The sequence below is a fragment of the Lipotes vexillifer genome, unplaced genomic scaffold (genome assembly GCF_000442215.2).
Source record: "Lipotes vexillifer unplaced genomic scaffold, Lipotes_vexillifer_v1.1 scaffold440, whole genome shotgun sequence".
Lineage (NCBI taxonomy): Eukaryota > Metazoa > Chordata > Mammalia > Artiodactyla > Lipotidae > Lipotes > Lipotes vexillifer.
The window spans coordinates 718982-738118 of record NW_006778543.1 but is presented as its reverse complement, the minus strand read 5'-3'; the positions used below and the strand labels follow the sequence as shown (position 1 = coordinate 738118).

Here is a 19137-nt window from a genome sequence, read left to right as displayed (position 1 = left end):
TTTTTTTTTTTTTTTTTTGGACTGCCTGCCAGTTGCTTGTTGCAACTGGAGAGAATAAAGTGGACAAGGTCCCTCCTTGGGAAGCTGTCAAAGTGCTTAAATTCTAGTGCTGTATGTGATCCTAAGTCAACTTTTGAGCTTAAAAGAGATGTTTGGTGAGCCTCAGAATAAAAATAAAAGCCTTTTAGAGGAAAACTAATTTTATTAGATTAGAAAAGGCAAGATAGGGTTGTTAGGGAATCATGATGTCTATTAATCATATGGACGGACAGGGAGTATTTTTATTAAAGAGGAGAATTTATAAGGCTAAAAACATGATTGCCATAGTGCCTGCTTGTTTGGGGGTTTGCCTGCTGAAAAGATTGAATCAAAGTTTTGAAACCTGGGTTTGAAATGTTATTTGGCTGTTAAATTTTGGAATAGAATGTTAACATAAAAGGATCATCCTCAAGTCTCTCAAAGTATATCTAATGATTAGTGTATGAGTGAGAACAAGTTATCAGAATCCAAGTTTGTTGTGAATGTAGTGTAAACTATTGACATAAATTTATTTTGTAGGGAATTATAGCTTATGGGATTTAGAAAAGTTTATTTTCATATTTGTAGCAAATGTTTAATCAAAAATAGGCTGTCTCAGAAATGTGGTCACTTCCTTTGCTTATGGGTCAGGACACATTTATGTCAGGCTATAAATTATGCAATGAACTGCATTTAGTATCTTTACATTGTTAAGCTGTAACTATAATTGTAACAGTTTTATAATTGTTAAGCTATAATTGGGCCCTGATCTGGCATACTCACATTACAGCTTTGTCACCCTTTGGGCCAGACAGTTTTGTTATGCATTTTGGTCTAAGAAGTCTTACTTAAGCAAGAAGGAAGAACTAGGACTTAGTGTGTAGGAAATTAAATATATATCTTTTATAGTTAATGATTATTTTCCATTCCTAAATATTTTTATTTTTAATATCTAATGCTTGACTATGTAAAATACATTTGACTTAAAATAAAAAGGTTATGGCTATAATAATCAAGAAAAATAAGCATATTTAATTTTACCTTCCTTGTTTTACTCTCAATAGACTTACTTTCATATTCGTTAGTTAAGAATACATAAGTAAAAATAATAAATAGCAACTAAAAGTATTAATTAACTTTGTGTCACATATCTCATGTAACCCTTCTATCTACATAGGACTGTTAAAAGTGATTTTGCATTAGATTTGAGATTGATAGCAAATGCCTTGCCTAAATTTCCCCAAAAGTAAAAAAAACAAAAAAACAAAAAATGTATTTATTGGGATGTGCTGATTTTGTAGCCTACATTTCTAAAATAACAGGCAAAATACAGCTTTCAAGGTTGCAGTTTGTTTTATTCAGTGCTTAATCAAACTAAATATATTATGGTGGGTTTTGGGGGACAAATATTTAATAAACATCTGTGTGCCCAGCACTGGGAATACAAAGATAAATAAGGTGAGTTTGCTCATAAATCAGTTAGAAGCTGCTGTATGTTTTCTGGCATATGATTCATGGTTTCTCTAAATTTTATACGTATTAACATTAAATCTCTGATATCTAGCAACAAAAATTTTGAAATTGCCTTTAGATTCTAATTTTGAAGCCAGACCAATAATCCATCCAGTCAAAAGTTTATAAAATTGTGGCTTGGTATGACAAAATCTTTTGAGGATAGAATTCGTGACCTCTCATTGATTTGCAGATATACGAAGAAATTATACCCACAACCTAAACTTAAACATTGTGAATACGGTTTTCAGAGATATATGACTCAGTGGAAGTAAAACGGATACCTGTAACTGAATCCTTTCTCTGTTTTCTGGCTTTTTTTTTTTTTTTTTGGTGGAGGAAGGGCAGTATTCTTGTTTTTTTCTTTTTTTTGGTTTTTGTTTTTTTTTTTTTTTCCCGGTACGCGGGCCTCTCACTGTTGTGGCCTCTCCCATTGCGGAGCACAGGTTCCAGACGCGCAGGCTCAGCGGCCATGGCTCACGGGCCCAGCCGCTCCGCGGCACGTGGGATCCTCCCGGACCGGGGGACGAACCCGTGTGCCCTGCGTCGGCAGGCGGACTCCCAACCACTGCGCCACCAGGGAAGCCCCTTTTTCTAGTTTTTATAGTGGAATTCTTGGGAAAGAATGTGACTAAATACGTGTTATGTAGGTGAAATATGAGTGGAAAATTGTCAGATGATGCTATTTTAGAGTTGATTTCATTGTGCAGTCACTAAAAATATGTTCTGTTTTATCCAGGTTGGTGCTCTTTTTGTTTTGCCATGTACCATTAGTAGCATACTTATTCCTCCTCCCAGCCAGCTCAGTTCAAGAAAATGGAAGGAATATATAGCTAGAAAGCCTAAGACAATCAGTGGTAAGTAGTAAATTTTTAAGTTTTAATGGTGCAACATAAATAATGTATTTATCAACTTTGAAATGGAGATAACATTTCCTTATGAGAAAATATTACTACTGATTAAGCGGACCCGTATCATTTTAAGGTGTTTTTTCTATCTAACGACCTACTGCAACAGAAAGTATATACAACGTTATTCATTCATAAAATATCAGTGTTCTAAAGGCAGAAATTTTGGTTAATTAGATAGTTAATTATATTAAACATGGGTTTCTTAGAGACATTTCAGGAATAAAATTTATGGAAATAGATTAATTTATTATATGGTATATTAAAAAAACAAACTTGTGATTACAATTTTCTGTAGAATTTATTTAACAGCTTTTTATATGCTATGCAGTATTCTAAGTACTTTAGAAATCTTGATTCATTTAATTTTTATAATAACCTTATAAACTTAAAATAACCTTATAAACATTTAACAGATGAGGAAATTGGGACTTGGAGAAGTTACAGAGCTATTAACTGGCAGAAACAGGATGTGAACCAAGATTCTGCCAATTAATAGCTCTAACATCTCCAAGGATTTGAACCCAGGCACTCTGCTCTTAACCCCTGCACTGTGTTGCCTCTCTAATAATCTGTTACATTCAAGATGTCATTAATTTCTATTATAAAATCAGATTATTTAAATCCAGTCTCTAATACTTCATTAAGTAATTGCAGGTCAAAATGTTAGTTACTTGTCCAAAGTCACATAGCTAAAGTGTGTTCCTTCGTACTTTGTTTCAGTGTTTTCTGTTTTAATTGGATGATGATTTGTTTAGTTTAATTCTGAGCTTATACTTAGTTTTTGTGACCTGTGATACTACGGGACTAAGAACTGGAATTGAAACATATCTACCCAGATTGTAATCTCTAGAAGTACTCTAGAACCTTAGAATTCTGAGGAACACAGTTTTAAAATCAGCACTTTACACAGTACTTTATAGGAAATAGGTGAGATAATAAAATTCATTTTAGCAAGTGTTGAATTTGAAATGTAGGTAACATCTATGTGGAAATTTAAAGTTAGTGTTTGAAGTTTAGATGTATATCTCTAGAGAGTGGTCAGGGCAGGAGATTTAGATTTTTAGTTTACCAGCTCTTTTGTTTATCTGTTTTACAGCAAATCACCCTAAAACTAAGTGGCTTAAAGGAACAAACACTTTATTTGCTCATACTTCTGTGTTTGAGCTAGGTTCAGCTGGGCAGTTCTTCTGCCAGTCTACCAGTGGTCACTGATATGTGGCTGCGCTTGAACTTGTGGATTGTTTGGAGGATGGGCTCAGATGGGATGCAGGGACAGCTATCTTCCTCTCTCCATGTAGTCTCAATGCCTTTTCCTTGCCGCGTGCTTTTTTCTTGTAATCTCTGGAGCAGGTTAGCTGGAATTTTTTACGCTACTCAAGATTCCAAAATGAAGAAAAATTGAGGTGACAAGGACTTTTTAAGGCTTATTCCCAAAACTGGCCAAGTGTCACTTCTGCTGTATTCTTATTTAAAGCTACTCACAAGAATGGGCCAGATTCAAGAGGGAAGTGACTATACAAGGGTCTGAATACTGGGAAGCCCCCCATGTAAAAGTCCACCGCGGGTGTATAAAGGTGATAGTGGAAACAGGAGTGGTTGGGAAAAAACACATAGACAACATGGCTAAAGAAGAGAGCCAAGGATAGGACCTTTAGAAATACGTGAATTTAAGGTAAAGTGGAGGAAAAGTTAGAAAATGGTTTAGTAAATGGTAGCTGGGAGACCCTAAAGAGTTATAATCATTAACATCAATATCAAAATACCATCTATTGCATAATATAGGGTATTGGGCAAAGTGTGGGAAATAAAGGGAAGTCAAACTGGGTTCTTACACTTGAGGAATTAGAGGCATGGTCCTTTTCTTTGTAAAGTTTATAGTCAAGTGAAGAAGGCACTTTGAAAAATCATTATAAATCCCTTTAGCCATCAGGGTGAAAGTGAAGTGGAGGATACTTTCAGAGTGTATGACCTAACGTAGCCTTAAGAATTCAGGAAGGCTTCCTGGAGGAAGAGACATAGTTAATGTAGTTTATTGCACCGTACTAATTTGTGAAGAAATGTGGCTTTAACCCTTCTCAGCTCACAGGGAATAAGTGTATACCTGGTGATTTTGGCAGATGCTAAAACAAAATCAGAAGTAGACTTACTGGGTGGCAGTAGAGTCAGTTTCAGTATACCACATGAAATCACAGGATAATATCCATTTCTCAATATTACATAGGTTTATAACTTAATAACATGAAAAGTAACATCTCTTAACTAGACTTGAGTGTATTCTGGACAGCCCTTTATTTATTTTTCCTCTTGTAACTTTTTCTAAGATAATTTATTAATTTAGAATTTACTCTTAGTTTTTTTTTTTTCATGACTTTCATTGCAACTTTAAGAAAATACCTTATCATGAGGCTTGATTTGATATTTTTAAATTATTACCTCTTAAAATTTGGGGATTAGTATTAGTAACTTCTGAATAATAATTAGACATATATCACATGACCATCTTCGAAGCCAAGTTGTTGATTAGGCTATATCATTAAGGGCTGATTAAGCTGACACTTTACAATCTTTTTTTTTTTTTTTGATCTCAGAAGTAGAAACAATCAAATTGAACAGTTGATTATTAAGTTCTATTTTACCCATAACCCTTTCTGTAGGAGAAATTATTTATCCCATTGACAGAACTTCTTTTGTAAAGAGTAGCCAAGTTTTAGCTAGTGTAAGTTTTGATGCCTCTTACATAGGTAAACATCTTATCCCATTCATAGTGCCACTACTGATAAGGTATTAACTATCAGCCTCCTAAATAAGGTATTAACTATCAGCCTCCTAAATCAAAACTCTGTTTCCCCATAACCTACTGAATCATGCCCAACTGTTCTTTGCTGTCACCTTCCTTGTCCCCTATCTTCCAGACTAAACTTTGTACTGTTTCCTAAAACTATTCCCTGGTTTTACACCTTTATGATGTTGTTATTCATGCTTTCAGTCGGTCACGTTTCTATTCATGCTTTGTAATACTATGAATCAGGTATGGTACTGCAATCTGGGGGTTGCTGGTGAGCAAGACAGACTTGGCTCATCCTCTTCTAGAATTTATCCTGTAACATAGAAAAGAGGCACTGAGGAGGGGCTGAAAAAATCCCTAAGAGATATTACATAAATAAAACCAGGTGTGCAAACGTTATTATGCTACCGTTTGTGGTACAAATAACAGCTCAGATGTGTAAAGTAAGCATTTATATGTTTGTATATGCATGAAATACTCAGTTTTTCAACAGATATTTTTATTGAGCACCTACAGTATACTAGGCACTGTTTTACATGCTGGACCAGCAGTAAATTGAACAAAGAACTTGCTCTTGGGGAGCTTACATGGTAGTGGAGGTAACAGGTTTAGTTCTTGCCCCAGATAGGCATATATGGCTGGGTCTCTCAGTTTTGGAAAACCTTTACTCCAAAGTCATTTTCTCATTCAGGACCTAATTTTTGCCATCTCATGTAAAATTGCAAATGGACTCGTTTCCTGACATCATCTCCATCTTCCCAGCTCTATTTTTTCTCCTTAGTGCTTATTACCATCTAATATACTAAATGTGTGTCCGTTTTTCTCACCAGAAGTGAGAAGAGACAAAGTGAGTTTTTTTTACTTTTATTCATTGCTTTATTCTCAGTGCCTGGAACAAACAGTGCCTGACACTTAATAGGTACTCAAAAATATTTGTCAAATAATAAGTGAAATATATAGTGTATTTCCAGTTAGTAATAACCGCTGTCTGGAAAAGTAAAGAAAGACTTTGAATGCACTGCAGTGTGAACCAAAATTTGTGCTCCAGTTTTTGTCAGTTGCTTAGGTTTAATGTATCACCTTGATGAAATAAAGGGATGTATCGATATATTATACATAGGACATATGTGTTAGTTTGAACCATATGGTATTACTCTCTTTGTATATCAAAAATTGTTAAAATACCAGCAATTCATATGGTTTGACCTAAAATAGAAGAACAATGCCCAATTTGAAATATGCTTAAATTAAGAGTAGCAAAAGAATGATTTTTAAAAGTGTTTTGCAGTGAAATACCCAGAAACTATTATGGTACTGGGAAAAACGTAAAAGAACTATATGAACAAATGCAATTAACTAAGCCTTATTACATTTCTGAAGAAAGACTTCTATATTTAAAACTATATTGAAAAGCCAGTTGTATAATGAAAAGAGCCTGGCTCACCATATGTTCACAGAGATGTTTTATGAAATTGTCAAAAAATTGCATGTTGATTATTGCCTAATTTTATATAACAAATGAAAAAGCTAAGGTACAGAGAAATCAACAAATTTCTCTAAGGTCACGGTGAAATCAGAATTTCCACTCAAGTCTTTCTACTGGTCATCCATGATCATTTCATAATCCTGAGTTCTGTTGTTGCCTCATTTTTTTAAAAATTGGAATTCTTTTGAAAGGAAACATTTTAAAGGTACTCGGCAAAAAAAATTATTAGCAAGGACTAATGAAGCGTTTTGAATTGAGGAAGCAAGTGCCTTCTTCATACTCAAGTCAGTGTGATCGAAGTGTTTCAAAATAGTGAGCTGAAACTAAGGTTAAAATGACTCAGTGTAACTGATTTATAAATAATCTTGATCTTGAGAAAAGGTAAAGGACTTAGATAAAGATTTTGAAAGAGATTTCAGTGGCAGAGTCAAAGTATTCTTTCAGTCAGCAAATATTTATATTTATCGTGTCCCCGTTGTGTTCAGGGCATTATTCTAGGTGCTAGGAATTCAGTAGTGAAAACAATCAGCCAACTTTACTCTATTAACTTTTATTAAACACACCACTCAACAACATACTGGTTCTCTTCAAGCACATATGGAACATTCTTCAGGATAGACCATATATCTGTCAGGCTATTAAACGAGGCTCAATAAATTTAAAAGAATAGATATAATATGCAGTATGTTCTCCAGTTACAGTGGAATTAAATTAGAAATAAACAACAAAGAAATCTGAGAACTACTTTAAATACTTGGAAACTAAATTTTAAACACACTTCTAAGTAGCACATAGGTGAAATTAAAAACATAGTTTTAACTGAATGAAAATAGAAACATATCAAATTTATGGAAAACAGCTAATGCAGTACTAAGAGTATTCTAAATGTTTATCTTAGAATGGAAGAAAGATCTAAAATCAGTAATTTAAACATCAACCTCAAGAAGCTGGAAGACTAAATCCAAGTGAAGTAGAAGGAAGGAAATTAGACCAGAAACCAATGAGTAAAATACTGAGGACTATATCTAACAAGAAGTGTAAAACCTGTACACTGAGAACTACAAAACATTGCTGAGAGTAGTTAAAGAAGATGTAAGTAAATGGAGAAATATACCATGTTCGTAGATTAGAAAACTCAGTATTATTAAGATGGTCCTTCTCTCCAAACTGACCTATAGACTCAATCTAATCTCGAACAAAATTCAGGAGGACTTTTCATAGAAATTGACAAATGGATACTAGATTTACATGAAATTGCAAAGGATCTAGAATGGCCAAAACAATTTTGAAAAGGAAGAACAACTTTTGAGAACTTACACTACCTGATTCACAACTTGCTATGAAGCCATAGTAATCAAGACAGTGCGGTGTTGGAGAATACACATATATCAGTGGAACAGAATAGAGACAAAGATGCCAATGGGAAAAGGGTAGTCCTTTTAACACAGTACTGGAGTAATTGGATGTCTGTATGTAAAAACTCAAAAATTACATATATATGTATATAAAATATGTAATTTTTAGACTTTTATCTTACATAAAAATTAACTCAAAATGAGTCATATACCCAAATGTAAGCACTAAAACTACAAAACCTCTATAAAAAAACATATATAACAAAAGGATGATCTGTAAAAAGAAAAAAAAATCTATAAATTCACCAAAATTTAAAAATACCTCCATTTTGAAATCTAAAGAAAAAAAATGGTTTTGATGAACCTAGGGGCAAGACAGGAATAAAGATGCAGACATAGAGAAGGGACTTGAGGACATGGGGAGGGGGAAGCGTAAGATGGGATGAAGTGAGAGAGTTGCATTGACATACATACACTACCAAATGTAAAATAGCTAGCTAGTGGGAAGCAGCCTCGTAGCACAGGGAGATCAGCTCAGGGAGATCAGCTCGGTGCTTTGTGACCACCTAGAGGGGTGGGATAGGGAGGGTGGGAGGGAGAGGCAAGAGGGAGGGGATATGGGAATATATGTGTACGTATAGCTGATTCACTTTGTTATACAGCAGAAACTAACACACCATTGTAAAGCAATTATACTCCAATAAAGATGTTAAAAAATATCTCCTTTTTGAAGAACTATTAAGAAAAAAGGCTACTAAGAGAAAATAGTTTCAATCATATGTCTTACAACGGACAGGTATATAAAAAAAATTCTTACAACTCAGTAGTAAGGAGAAATTGCAATTAATAAGTGGGTAAGAGACTTGAATACACATTTCTCTAAAGATACATGAAGAGCTAAAAAAGCACATGAAAGATACTCAACATCATTAATCTTTTGGGAAATTAAAACCACAATGTGATTCTATAATAACTATCTAGAATGGATTTTTTTTTTTTTTGCTGTACGCAGGCCTCTCACTGTTGTGGCCTCTCCCGTTGCGGAGCACAGGCTCCGGACGCGCAGGCTCAGCGGCCATGGCTCACGGGCCCAGCCGCTCTGCGGCATGTGGGATCTTCCCGGACCGGGGCACGAACCCCCATCCCCTGCAAAGGCAGGCAGACTCTCAACCACTGCGCCACCAGGGAAGCCCTAGAATGGATATTATTAACAACAGTGACTATCATATTTTGATGAGGATGCAGAGAAACTGCAAGTCTCACACATTGGTGGGGATGTAAAACGGTACAGCTACTATGGAAAACAGTCGGGCCGTTAAACTTACACTTAACTCTGCAGCTCAGTTCTTCCATTCCTAGGTATTTATCCAGGAGAAATGAGAGCATATGTTCACACATGCTTGCAAGCAGCTGTTTATAAAAGCAATATTCATAATAACTAAGAATTGGAAACTATGCAGATATCCATCAACTGGTGAACAGATGAACATGGTTTGTTTTGTCCATATAATGGAATCCTTCTCAGCAGTAAAAAGACATGAAAAGTTTTCAGTATACCTAAATATTACTAAGTTTATAAAGTCAGGCTTAAAAGACTAGTACATAATTTTACTTATATGAAATTTCTAAAAAAGGCAGAAGGACCAGAAAGCAGATCAATAGATGCCTGAGGCCATGAGCAAGAAAGGAAATTGACTACAAAGAGATAATGGAAGCTTTCGAGACTGAATTATAATCATGGATAAACAATTGTATAATTTCCTTAAACTAATCAAACTTAGACTCTGACATGTGTATGTAAATTATACCTCATTAAAACTTTTTTTTTTGGCAAAAATCACCTGAGGGCTCTTAGACCTAAATGCAGAGTTTTGTTTCTATCCTAGTTCAGTAATTCTTAATACCAGCTCACATTAGAATAACCTTGGCAGTTATCAAAAAAGAAAAAGTCAAGCTGGGCCCTACCTGAAAACAATTAAATGCAAATCTCTGGGGAGGATCAGGGCATCAGTAGTTTGTAAAAGCACCCAGGTGTTTCAAATGTGCATCCAGTATTGAGACCCTCTGCACTAGGCATGCTCTCTTCAACTCTAGGCTAGAGAGCCACTGTTTCTGAAAGTCCTTCAGATGCTTTGAGGCAGAAAAAGGTTTAAGAATAACTACTTTAGACCTTTAATTCCTTGGCTAGAAAATGAGGATAATGTACTTGTTTAGTATATCTTGCAAACTTGTTAGACACTATTGGTAATGAAGGTAAACACTTTGTAAACTCTGCAATAGCTTTTTGTTATTCTGTCCTATCTTAAATCCTTTCTATGTCTGTGGAACAATAAAGGATCATTGTTGTTCATGATGGTGAGTAAGATCTTGAAATATCTTCTGAGTAACTTCTTTATTCACTGTGGCTTTCATATTGTGTATTTTACTGTGTTACAACTAAGAGGAAATGTATACAGTTTATGATCCTAATGTTATTTAATTGGTTGAAATAGTCAACCAACTTAATTGGTTGAAATAGTCATTTATAGTGGAATCTATAAATCCTTCTACATTTTTGGAATCTTCTCAGTAGGAGGCTTCCAACACCTATTCCACAATACTATTATTTCTGAAACCATGTTAGATTCTTTCTAAAATTGAGCCCCAGGGCATTTTCTTGGAGAGTCTCAGTGGCAGTTTATGATTTATTTTAAAATTTACGATAAATTGTTCAAAGCTTAGTCTGATGAATAAGGTGGGGGATCAAGCTAAGCAATACATTTTTTGGAATTGCTTTATCAACGTAAAGTAATTAACATTTTTTTCTTGTGATTCCTTAGCTGACCTAAGGACCATTTCAAAAGTTGAGTCTAGAATTTACAGTGATGTAACTGTTGGAAAGTGTATAGCTTCCTAAAATGCCTACATTGAAGGCTAGATTTTATTTTATTGTTTAATTTTTGGCATAATTATCAAAATAATTGGGTATATTATTTAGTCGCTTCTTAAGAAATATATATAATACTCATCAATAATTTAGACTATTCACTTAACCAGAATATCCTGTTCCCCTAATCATCCTGGGATATTTTTCATTTTATAATATAGAATATTATTTCCTCTGTACATTAACATGATTTTGTTTTTATATTGTTGAACTGTTTATTTTTTTAACATCTTTATTGGTGTATAATTGCTTTACAATGAAGTGTTAGTTTCTGCTGTATAACAAAGTGAATCAGCTATACATATACATATATCCCCATATCCCCTCTCTCTTGCGCCTCCCTCCCACCCTCCCTATCTCACCTCTCTAGGTAGTCACAAAGCACCAAGCTGATCTCCCTGTGCTATGCAGCTGCTTCCCACTAGCTATCTGTTTTACATTTGGTAGTGTATATACGTCAATGCCACTCTCTCACTTTGTCCCAGCTTATCCCTCTCCCTCCCTATGTCCTCACATCCATTCTCTGCATTTGTGTCTTTATTCCTGTCCTGCCCCTAGGTTCATCAGAACCATTTTTTTTTTAATTCCATATATATGCATTAGCATATGGTATTTGTTTTTCTCTTTCTGACTTACTTCACTCTGTATGACAGACTCTGTGTCCATCCACCTCACTATAAATAACTCAATTTCGTTTCTTTTTATGGCTGAGTAATATTCTGTTGTATATATGTGGCACATCTTCTTTATCCATTCATCTATTGGTGGACACTTGGGTTGCTTCCATGTCCTGGCTATTGTAAATAGTGCTGCAGTGAACATTGTGGTACATGTCTCTTTTTGAATTATGGTTTTCTCAGGGTATATACCCAGTAGTGGTATTTTCTGGGTCGTATGGTAGTTCTATTTTTAGTTTTTTAAGGAACCTCCATACTGTTCTCCATAGTGGCTGTATTAATTTACATTCCCACCAACAGTGCAAGAAAAGAAAGGGTGTTACTGACTTTTAAGAACCACTGAGAAACTTATTGATATAAAATATGACTTGATTTTTATTATACTGGAATTTTGTTTGCTAATGAAACTAACAGTGGTACATCTCTTCATTACAGTTTATATGTTATTTGTAAAATTTGATACAACTAAAGGACACTTGGAATTTCTGCTTCTCCCATTTTACCTATATAGTAGATCCAAAGTGGATGTTTTTTTAGTGGGAGAGGGGGCATGCAAGCCAATCAATCTCTTATAAGTTGATAGTGTAAAAATAACAGATGAAAATAGAAATGTTTTGTTGTAATCATTTTCCCTTATTTCTTTTGGAAGAGCTATGCGAATTGAATAACTATGCTAATTGTAAATCTGTTAGTCTCTGTGGTATTTACATAAAAGTTATCTGATAAGTCTTCAATTAACACCTGCCATATCTGGAGCAAAGTTTTTTAAATGACGGCATGGTCATTATGGTTAGGGGAGTCCTTTAAAATAAACATTTTTCTCTTGAGGAAAATAAGATGGTTGTAACTACAGGCTTCAGTGATTAAAGTGCTTTATACTACCTTCATTGGGTGACAGGATTTAAAATAAATGTGGAAAGAACGTCATGGATTGAAGAGGCATATAACTTGAGTTGGCAAGGTGCTAAATTGGTAAATGAATTAAGGTCACTATAACTCTTGGCAAACCTTAGTTTCAAATACAACTGGTAACAGTGTTGTTCCTTCCTGATAACCTTTATTTAAATTCCTTTTCTAAGACTGATGTTTAAGAACAGGATTACTGTCTCTATTGCTAGCTAATTGCAAAAAAATTTTTTGTACTTCATGGTTTTTTGGGGGGATAGTCTTCAACCCACAGTATGTTCATATCTGTGAAATAAACTGTTGTAATAAAGTTACAGTAGATTTTTTCTTAGCATATATATATGTACACACACATACTATATATATACGGTATATAAACACACACATATATATTATGTATATATCTCAAAACGCTAAGAACTTTTTTTGTGAGCAGAACCTTACATTCCTAAAATCATTATAAATTTAAAAACCTCAGCTTTATTGAGTTATAATTCACACACCATACAATTGAACCATTTAAAATACAATTGCATGGATTTTAGTCTATTACAGGATGGATTACGAGTGTGCAACCATCACCACAATCAATTTGAGGACATTTTCTTCTCCCCAGAAAGCAGCCCCACGCCCATTAGCAGTCACTCCTGATTCCCATCATCTGCTTCTCTTCCCAGCCCATAGGCAGCACTAATCTATTTCTGTCTGTGTAGATTGCCTGGACACTTGATGTAAGCGTAGTCATACCGTATGTCATCTTTCATGACTGCCTTCCTTCAAGGATAGCGTAATGTTTTCAAGGTTCATCCATGTTGTAGTGTAGTACTTTATGCCTTTCTATTGCTGAATAATATTTTAGTCATCTGGATATATCACATTTTATTTATTCACGCATCAGTTGAAGTGTTTGACAGTTTTGGACTATTGTAAATAATGCTGCTATAAATACTTGTGTATATATTTTTGTGTGAACATATGCTTAAAATTATTTTGGATATAAACCTAGGAATGGGATTTTTGGATTGTATATTAACTATATGTTAAACTTTTTGAAGAACTGCCTAAATGTTTTCTAAAGTGGCAGTACCATTTTATATTCCCAGCAGCAATTTACGAGGGTTCCAGTTTCTGTACATCCTCATCAACACCTGTTATTGTCTGTATTTTTGATTATAGCCATCCAAGAGATGTGAGGTGGTATCTCTTTGTGGTCTGGATTTATGTGACCATATTGGCCAATGATGTTAAGAATCTTTCTACTCTTTCCACATGCTTATTGGCCATTTGTATATTCTATGGAGGAATGCCTATTCAGACTCTACCCACTTTTTGAGTTATTTGTCTCTTTGTTATGAGTTGCAGGAGTTATTTATATATTCTAGAGACAAATCCCTTATAAAATACATGATTTACAAAAATTTTCCCTTATTTCATGGGTTGACTTTTTTTTTAATTGGTACTATTGAGCAATTAGAATACTTTAGGCAGTGATCTAAGCACTTTCCATGCAGCGTCTCACATGTAATCCTAACAGCAGCCTTGTCATATGGATACTTTTTTTTTTTAATTAATAAACTTTATTTTTTTAGAGCAGTTTTAGGTGCACAGCAAAACTGAGTGGAAAGTACAGAGAATTTTCATATAGCCCATGTCCCCACACACGTATAACCTCCCCCCTTATCAACATCACACAACAGAGTGGTACATTTGTTACAATTGATGAGCCTACATTGACACATTTATCACCCAAAGTCCATAGTGGATTGACTTTTCATTCTCTTGATGATGTGCTTTGAAGCACAAAGATGCTTAATTTTCATGAAATCCAATTTTCTATTTCTTTTTTTTGTTGTTGTTGCTTGTACTTCAGGTCTCATATTTAATAGATGATTGCCTAATCTAGGGTCATGAAGACTTATGCCTTTGTCTGTTTTCTTCCAAGAATTTTAAAGTTTTACCTCTTACATTTACGTCTATGATCCATTTTGAATTTTTTTTTACATATTGGGAGGTAGGGGGTAAGGGTCCAACTTCATTCTTTTGCATATGGATGTCCAGTTATTCCAAGACCATTTTTGAAAAGACTGTTCTTTCTCCATCAAATTGTCTTGGCACCTTTATTGAAAACCATTTGCCTGTAAATGTGAGGGCATATTTCTGGACTCTCAGCTCTGTTCTATTAATCTGTATGTCTGTCCTTATACCAGTGCCTCCCTGTCTTGATTACTGTAGCTTCATAGTAAGTTCCCACACTGAGAAGTATGAATCCTTTTTTACTCATTGCCCTTACTACACGCTGACATTCTTCTCATTTCCTTTACATTCTTCCTCATTTCTCATTTTCTTCTCAGTCCTCCCAGAATGATCATATAGTAATTTTAGATTAATGTTCACTGTTTTAATTATTATGATGATGTAATCACTATTCACAGTTGAGCCATGTACTATATTTTATTTTTCTTTCCTGTACAATATTTTGTTTTACCTAGAGTTAATGATTTTTTTTTTAATTCAATCCAAAGCCTTCCCCTAGTTGTGAAACTCCTTTCAGTACATTAAAGCATATTAACTATCCTATCAGTCATGTATATGTAAGAAATTTCTTCTGGATCTTTATGACCTGCCTAATCTAGACTGGTTGGTTTTACTTTCCAGATTTGTTCCTTAGCTTTTGGATCTAAGACTCTTTTCATCATAGAAATTTTGTTTGCCTTTCTTTGTTGGTTCCTGGGATCCTTTAATCTTCCTGTTTTTTTCATTTTCCCATTTTGGTGGAGCACATTCTCTAAAATCATCCTGAGAAAAGGTGCATAGGAGGGAAGGTGCATAGGAGGGAAATTTTTGAGACCCTCTATGCCTAGAAGAGTTTTTATTCTACCGTCTCATTTTAATATAGCATTCTAGGTTGGAGAATATTTTTCCAGTGGAATTTTGAAGGCATTGTTCCCATCGTTCCCAATTGTCCCATTGTTTTCCAGCTTTTCGTGTGGTTACTTAGAAGTCTTGTGCCATTCTCATTTTTCATTTTTTAAATAAGAAACCTAAGTTTTCTCTGGTATTTTGTAGAATATACTTGTTGTTCTTAGTCTTCTGAATTTTCATGATGATGTACCTTGGTGGGTCTATTTTTATTTTTGGTGTGTCTATTTTATTCTAGCATGACTGGAAGCTTGTCTTTTTATTGGGAAAAAAAATATTATTTTATTATTATTGGCTGTGCTGCACAGCTTGCAGAATCTTAGTTCCCCGACCAGGGATTGAACCCTGGCCCCGAGCAGTGAAAGTGCCAAATCCTATCCACTGGATTGCCAGGGTATTCCCAGGAAAAATGTTCTTATAATTATTTTATTGATAATTTCCTTCCCTCCATTTTTTAATATTCTCTCTTCTAATATTCCTGTTTGCATGTTGTTCCTCCTGGTTAGTGTGTGTCTCTCTTCCTATTTTCCATTTCTTTGACTTTTTACTTTCTGATAGATTCACTGAACTTTATATGCTAACCTTTTAGTTGAAATATATATTTCTGCTTTCTTAATTTCCATGAGCTCTTTCTTATTTAATGTTCTTTTCTTACAATTTCCTGTTCTTATTTAATGGATGCAATATAGTCTCTTCTCTGAGGATTTTAGTGCCTGATTTGTCTGTTGTTTGCTTTTGTTTTATGATTTCTTTTTACTGTATATTCTTTGCTTCTCTACAAGTCACTTTGTTTCTGTTTCCTTGCTTTGTCATATGGTTTTCATACTAGAGACTTTCCCTGATGTCCCGTAATGTTTGGCTGCCTGTTCATATTTAAGAGGGGGTATGAAAAAGCTGATTGGAAAATTTGAGTGCATGTTTGAAGCTTGTTGACTTTGATCTTCATTTTAGGGTGATCTCACTGAGACATTAGGCAATCCCAAGGTTGGAATTCTTTGGTCCTTCCCCTAGTACTGACCGTATTTCTAAAAGAAGGCTCAATTCTGCTATCTGGCTTCCAAAATGGTGGAAGTTATTTAGGTGAAGAAAGGTAAAGGGCCTCAATATTCACTATACAAGCATTCACTTAATGCAATGATATTCAACTCCAACCCTAAGCTCTGTCTTATATCTCCCAGGCCAGAGGCATTTTGTTTTACTTTCTCCAGAGAATAACCACTAGTCTTCTGGGCTGGGGAGAGGACAGTCATTTGCCTGAATAGAATAAGAAGAGGTCAGAAGCCGAACTGCTTCTCAGATAGACTTTCAACATCTTTTCTTATTTCACCTTGATTTTGTTTGTGGTGCCATCCCAGAGTCTCTTGTCAGGGGTTATAGTATAAATTTTGTTGTTTCCAAGCTTTTCCTATTGTTTTTCTCAGCTTCCTTAACAATTGAGAGTCTGAGGTCTGTTACCAATTGTTCATCTGCTTTCCTGCTTAAGGTTTAGTTGCTATTGTCTCTTCTCTCAGATATTGGTTCTTGTAGCTTTATGCTATTTTAAAATTTATTCTCATTTCATGGAATTTCAGGAGATAATGAAAATAAATGCTTATGTCCAATTCACCATCTTCAACAAAAGGGATTCTACTTCTATTTTTAGTCTCAAAGGCTTCACAGTTTTTCCTCAGCCTTCACTATAACCCTCACTTGATTTGTTTTTAAAATGCACTAGACTGTCTTAACTGACCTTCATATTACTGGCAAGCCAGATTAATGAATGCTCTCCAATCCTCCTGTAAAATACATTATGGATGCGCACTGCAGGGACCAAAAAGCTACCCTTAAGTATATCTGTACACTTCTGCTCCCACCATTTGAGCTGTGTGTGCTTGCAGGCATCAGTTTATTCCACTTTAAAGAAAGAGAAGCTGGAAATAGTAGTTGATACGTTACGGGTGTGAATATATAGGAAAGACATAATGGATGCTAATGAGCCGCAGAAAATTATAAGACACTGATGAAAGAAATTAAAGATGATACAAATAGATGGAGAGATATACCATGTTCTTGGATTGGAAGAATCAACATTGTGAAAATGACTATACTACCCAAAGCAATCTACAGATTCAGTGCAATCCCTATGAAACTACCACTGGCATTTTTCACAGAACTAGAACAAAAAATTTCACAATTTGTATGGAAACACAAAAGACCCCGAGTAGCCAAAGCAATCTTGAGAAAGAAAAATGGAGCTGGAGGAATCAGGCTCCCTGACTTCAGACTATACTACAAAGCTACAGTAATCAAGACAGTATGGTACTGGCACAAAAACAGAAATATAGATCAATGGAACAGGATAGAAAGCCCAGAGATAAACCCACGCACATATGGTCACCTTATCTTTGATAAAGGAGGCAGGAATGTACAGTGGAGAAAGGACAGCCTCTTCAATAAGTGGTGCTGGGAAAACTGGACAGGTACATGTAAAAGTATGAGATTAGATCACTCCCTAACACCATACACAAAAATAAGCTCAAAATGGATTAAAGACCTAAATGTAAGGCCAGAAACTATCAAACTCTTAGAGGAAAACATAGGCAGAACACTCTATGACATAAATCACAGCAAGATCCTTCTTGACCCATCTCCTAGAGTAATGGAGATAAAAACAAAAATAAACAAATGGGACCTAATGAAACTTCAAAGCTTTTGCACAGCAAAGGAAACCATAAACAAGACCAAAAGACAGCCCTCAGAATGGGAGAAAATATTTGCAAATGAATCAACTGACAAAGGATTAATCTCTAAAATTTACAGGCAGCTCATGCAGCTCAATAACAAAAAAATAAACAACCCAATCCAAAAATGGGCAGAAGACCTAAATAGACATTTCTCCAAAGAAGATATACAGACTGCCAACAAACACATGAAAGAATGCTCAACATCATTAATCATTAGAGAAATGCAAATCAAAACTACAATGAGATATCATCTCACACCAGTCAGAATGGCCATCATCAAAAAATCTAGAAACAATAAATGCTGGAGAGGGTGTGGAGAAAAGGGAACACTCTTGCACTGCTGGTGGGAATGTGAATTGGTTCAGCCACTATGGAGAACAGTATGGAGGTTCCTTAAAAAACTACAAATAGAACTACCATATGACCCAGCAATCCCACTACTAGGTATATACCCTGAGGAAACCAGAATTCAGAAAGAGTCATGTACCAAAATGTTCATTGCAGCTCTATTTACAATAGCCCGGAGATGGAAACAACCTAAGTGCCCGTCGTCGGATGAATGGATAAAGAAGATGTGGCACATATATACAATGGAATATTACTCAGCCATAAAAAGAAACGAAATTGAGCTATTTGTAATGAGGTGGATAGACCTAGAGTCTGTCATACAGAGTGAAGTAAGTCAGAAAGAGAGAGACAAATACTGTATGCTAACACATATATATGGAATTTAAGAAAAAAATGTCATGAAGAACCTAGGGGTGAAACAGGAATAAAGACACAGACTTACTAGAGAATGGACTTGAGGATATGGGGAGGGGGAAGGGTGAACTGTGACAAAGCGAGAGAGAGACATGGACATATATACACTACCAAACATAAGGTAGATAGCTAGTGGGAAGCAGCCACATAGCACAGG

General features: G+C 35.1%; 1 protein-coding gene across 1 annotated transcript in view; it reads left to right on the top strand.

The window, feature by feature from the left end:
- Window positions 1-19137, top strand: part of MTBP (MDM2 binding protein) — a 79930-nt gene that overhangs the window by 24183 nt on the left and 36610 nt on the right. The window contains exon 11 of the mRNA XM_007451662.1: window positions 2270-2387. Coding sequence (XP_007451724.1) covers window positions 2270-2387 — 118 coding nt within the window. The remainder of the gene's footprint in view (window positions 1-2269; window positions 2388-19137) is intronic.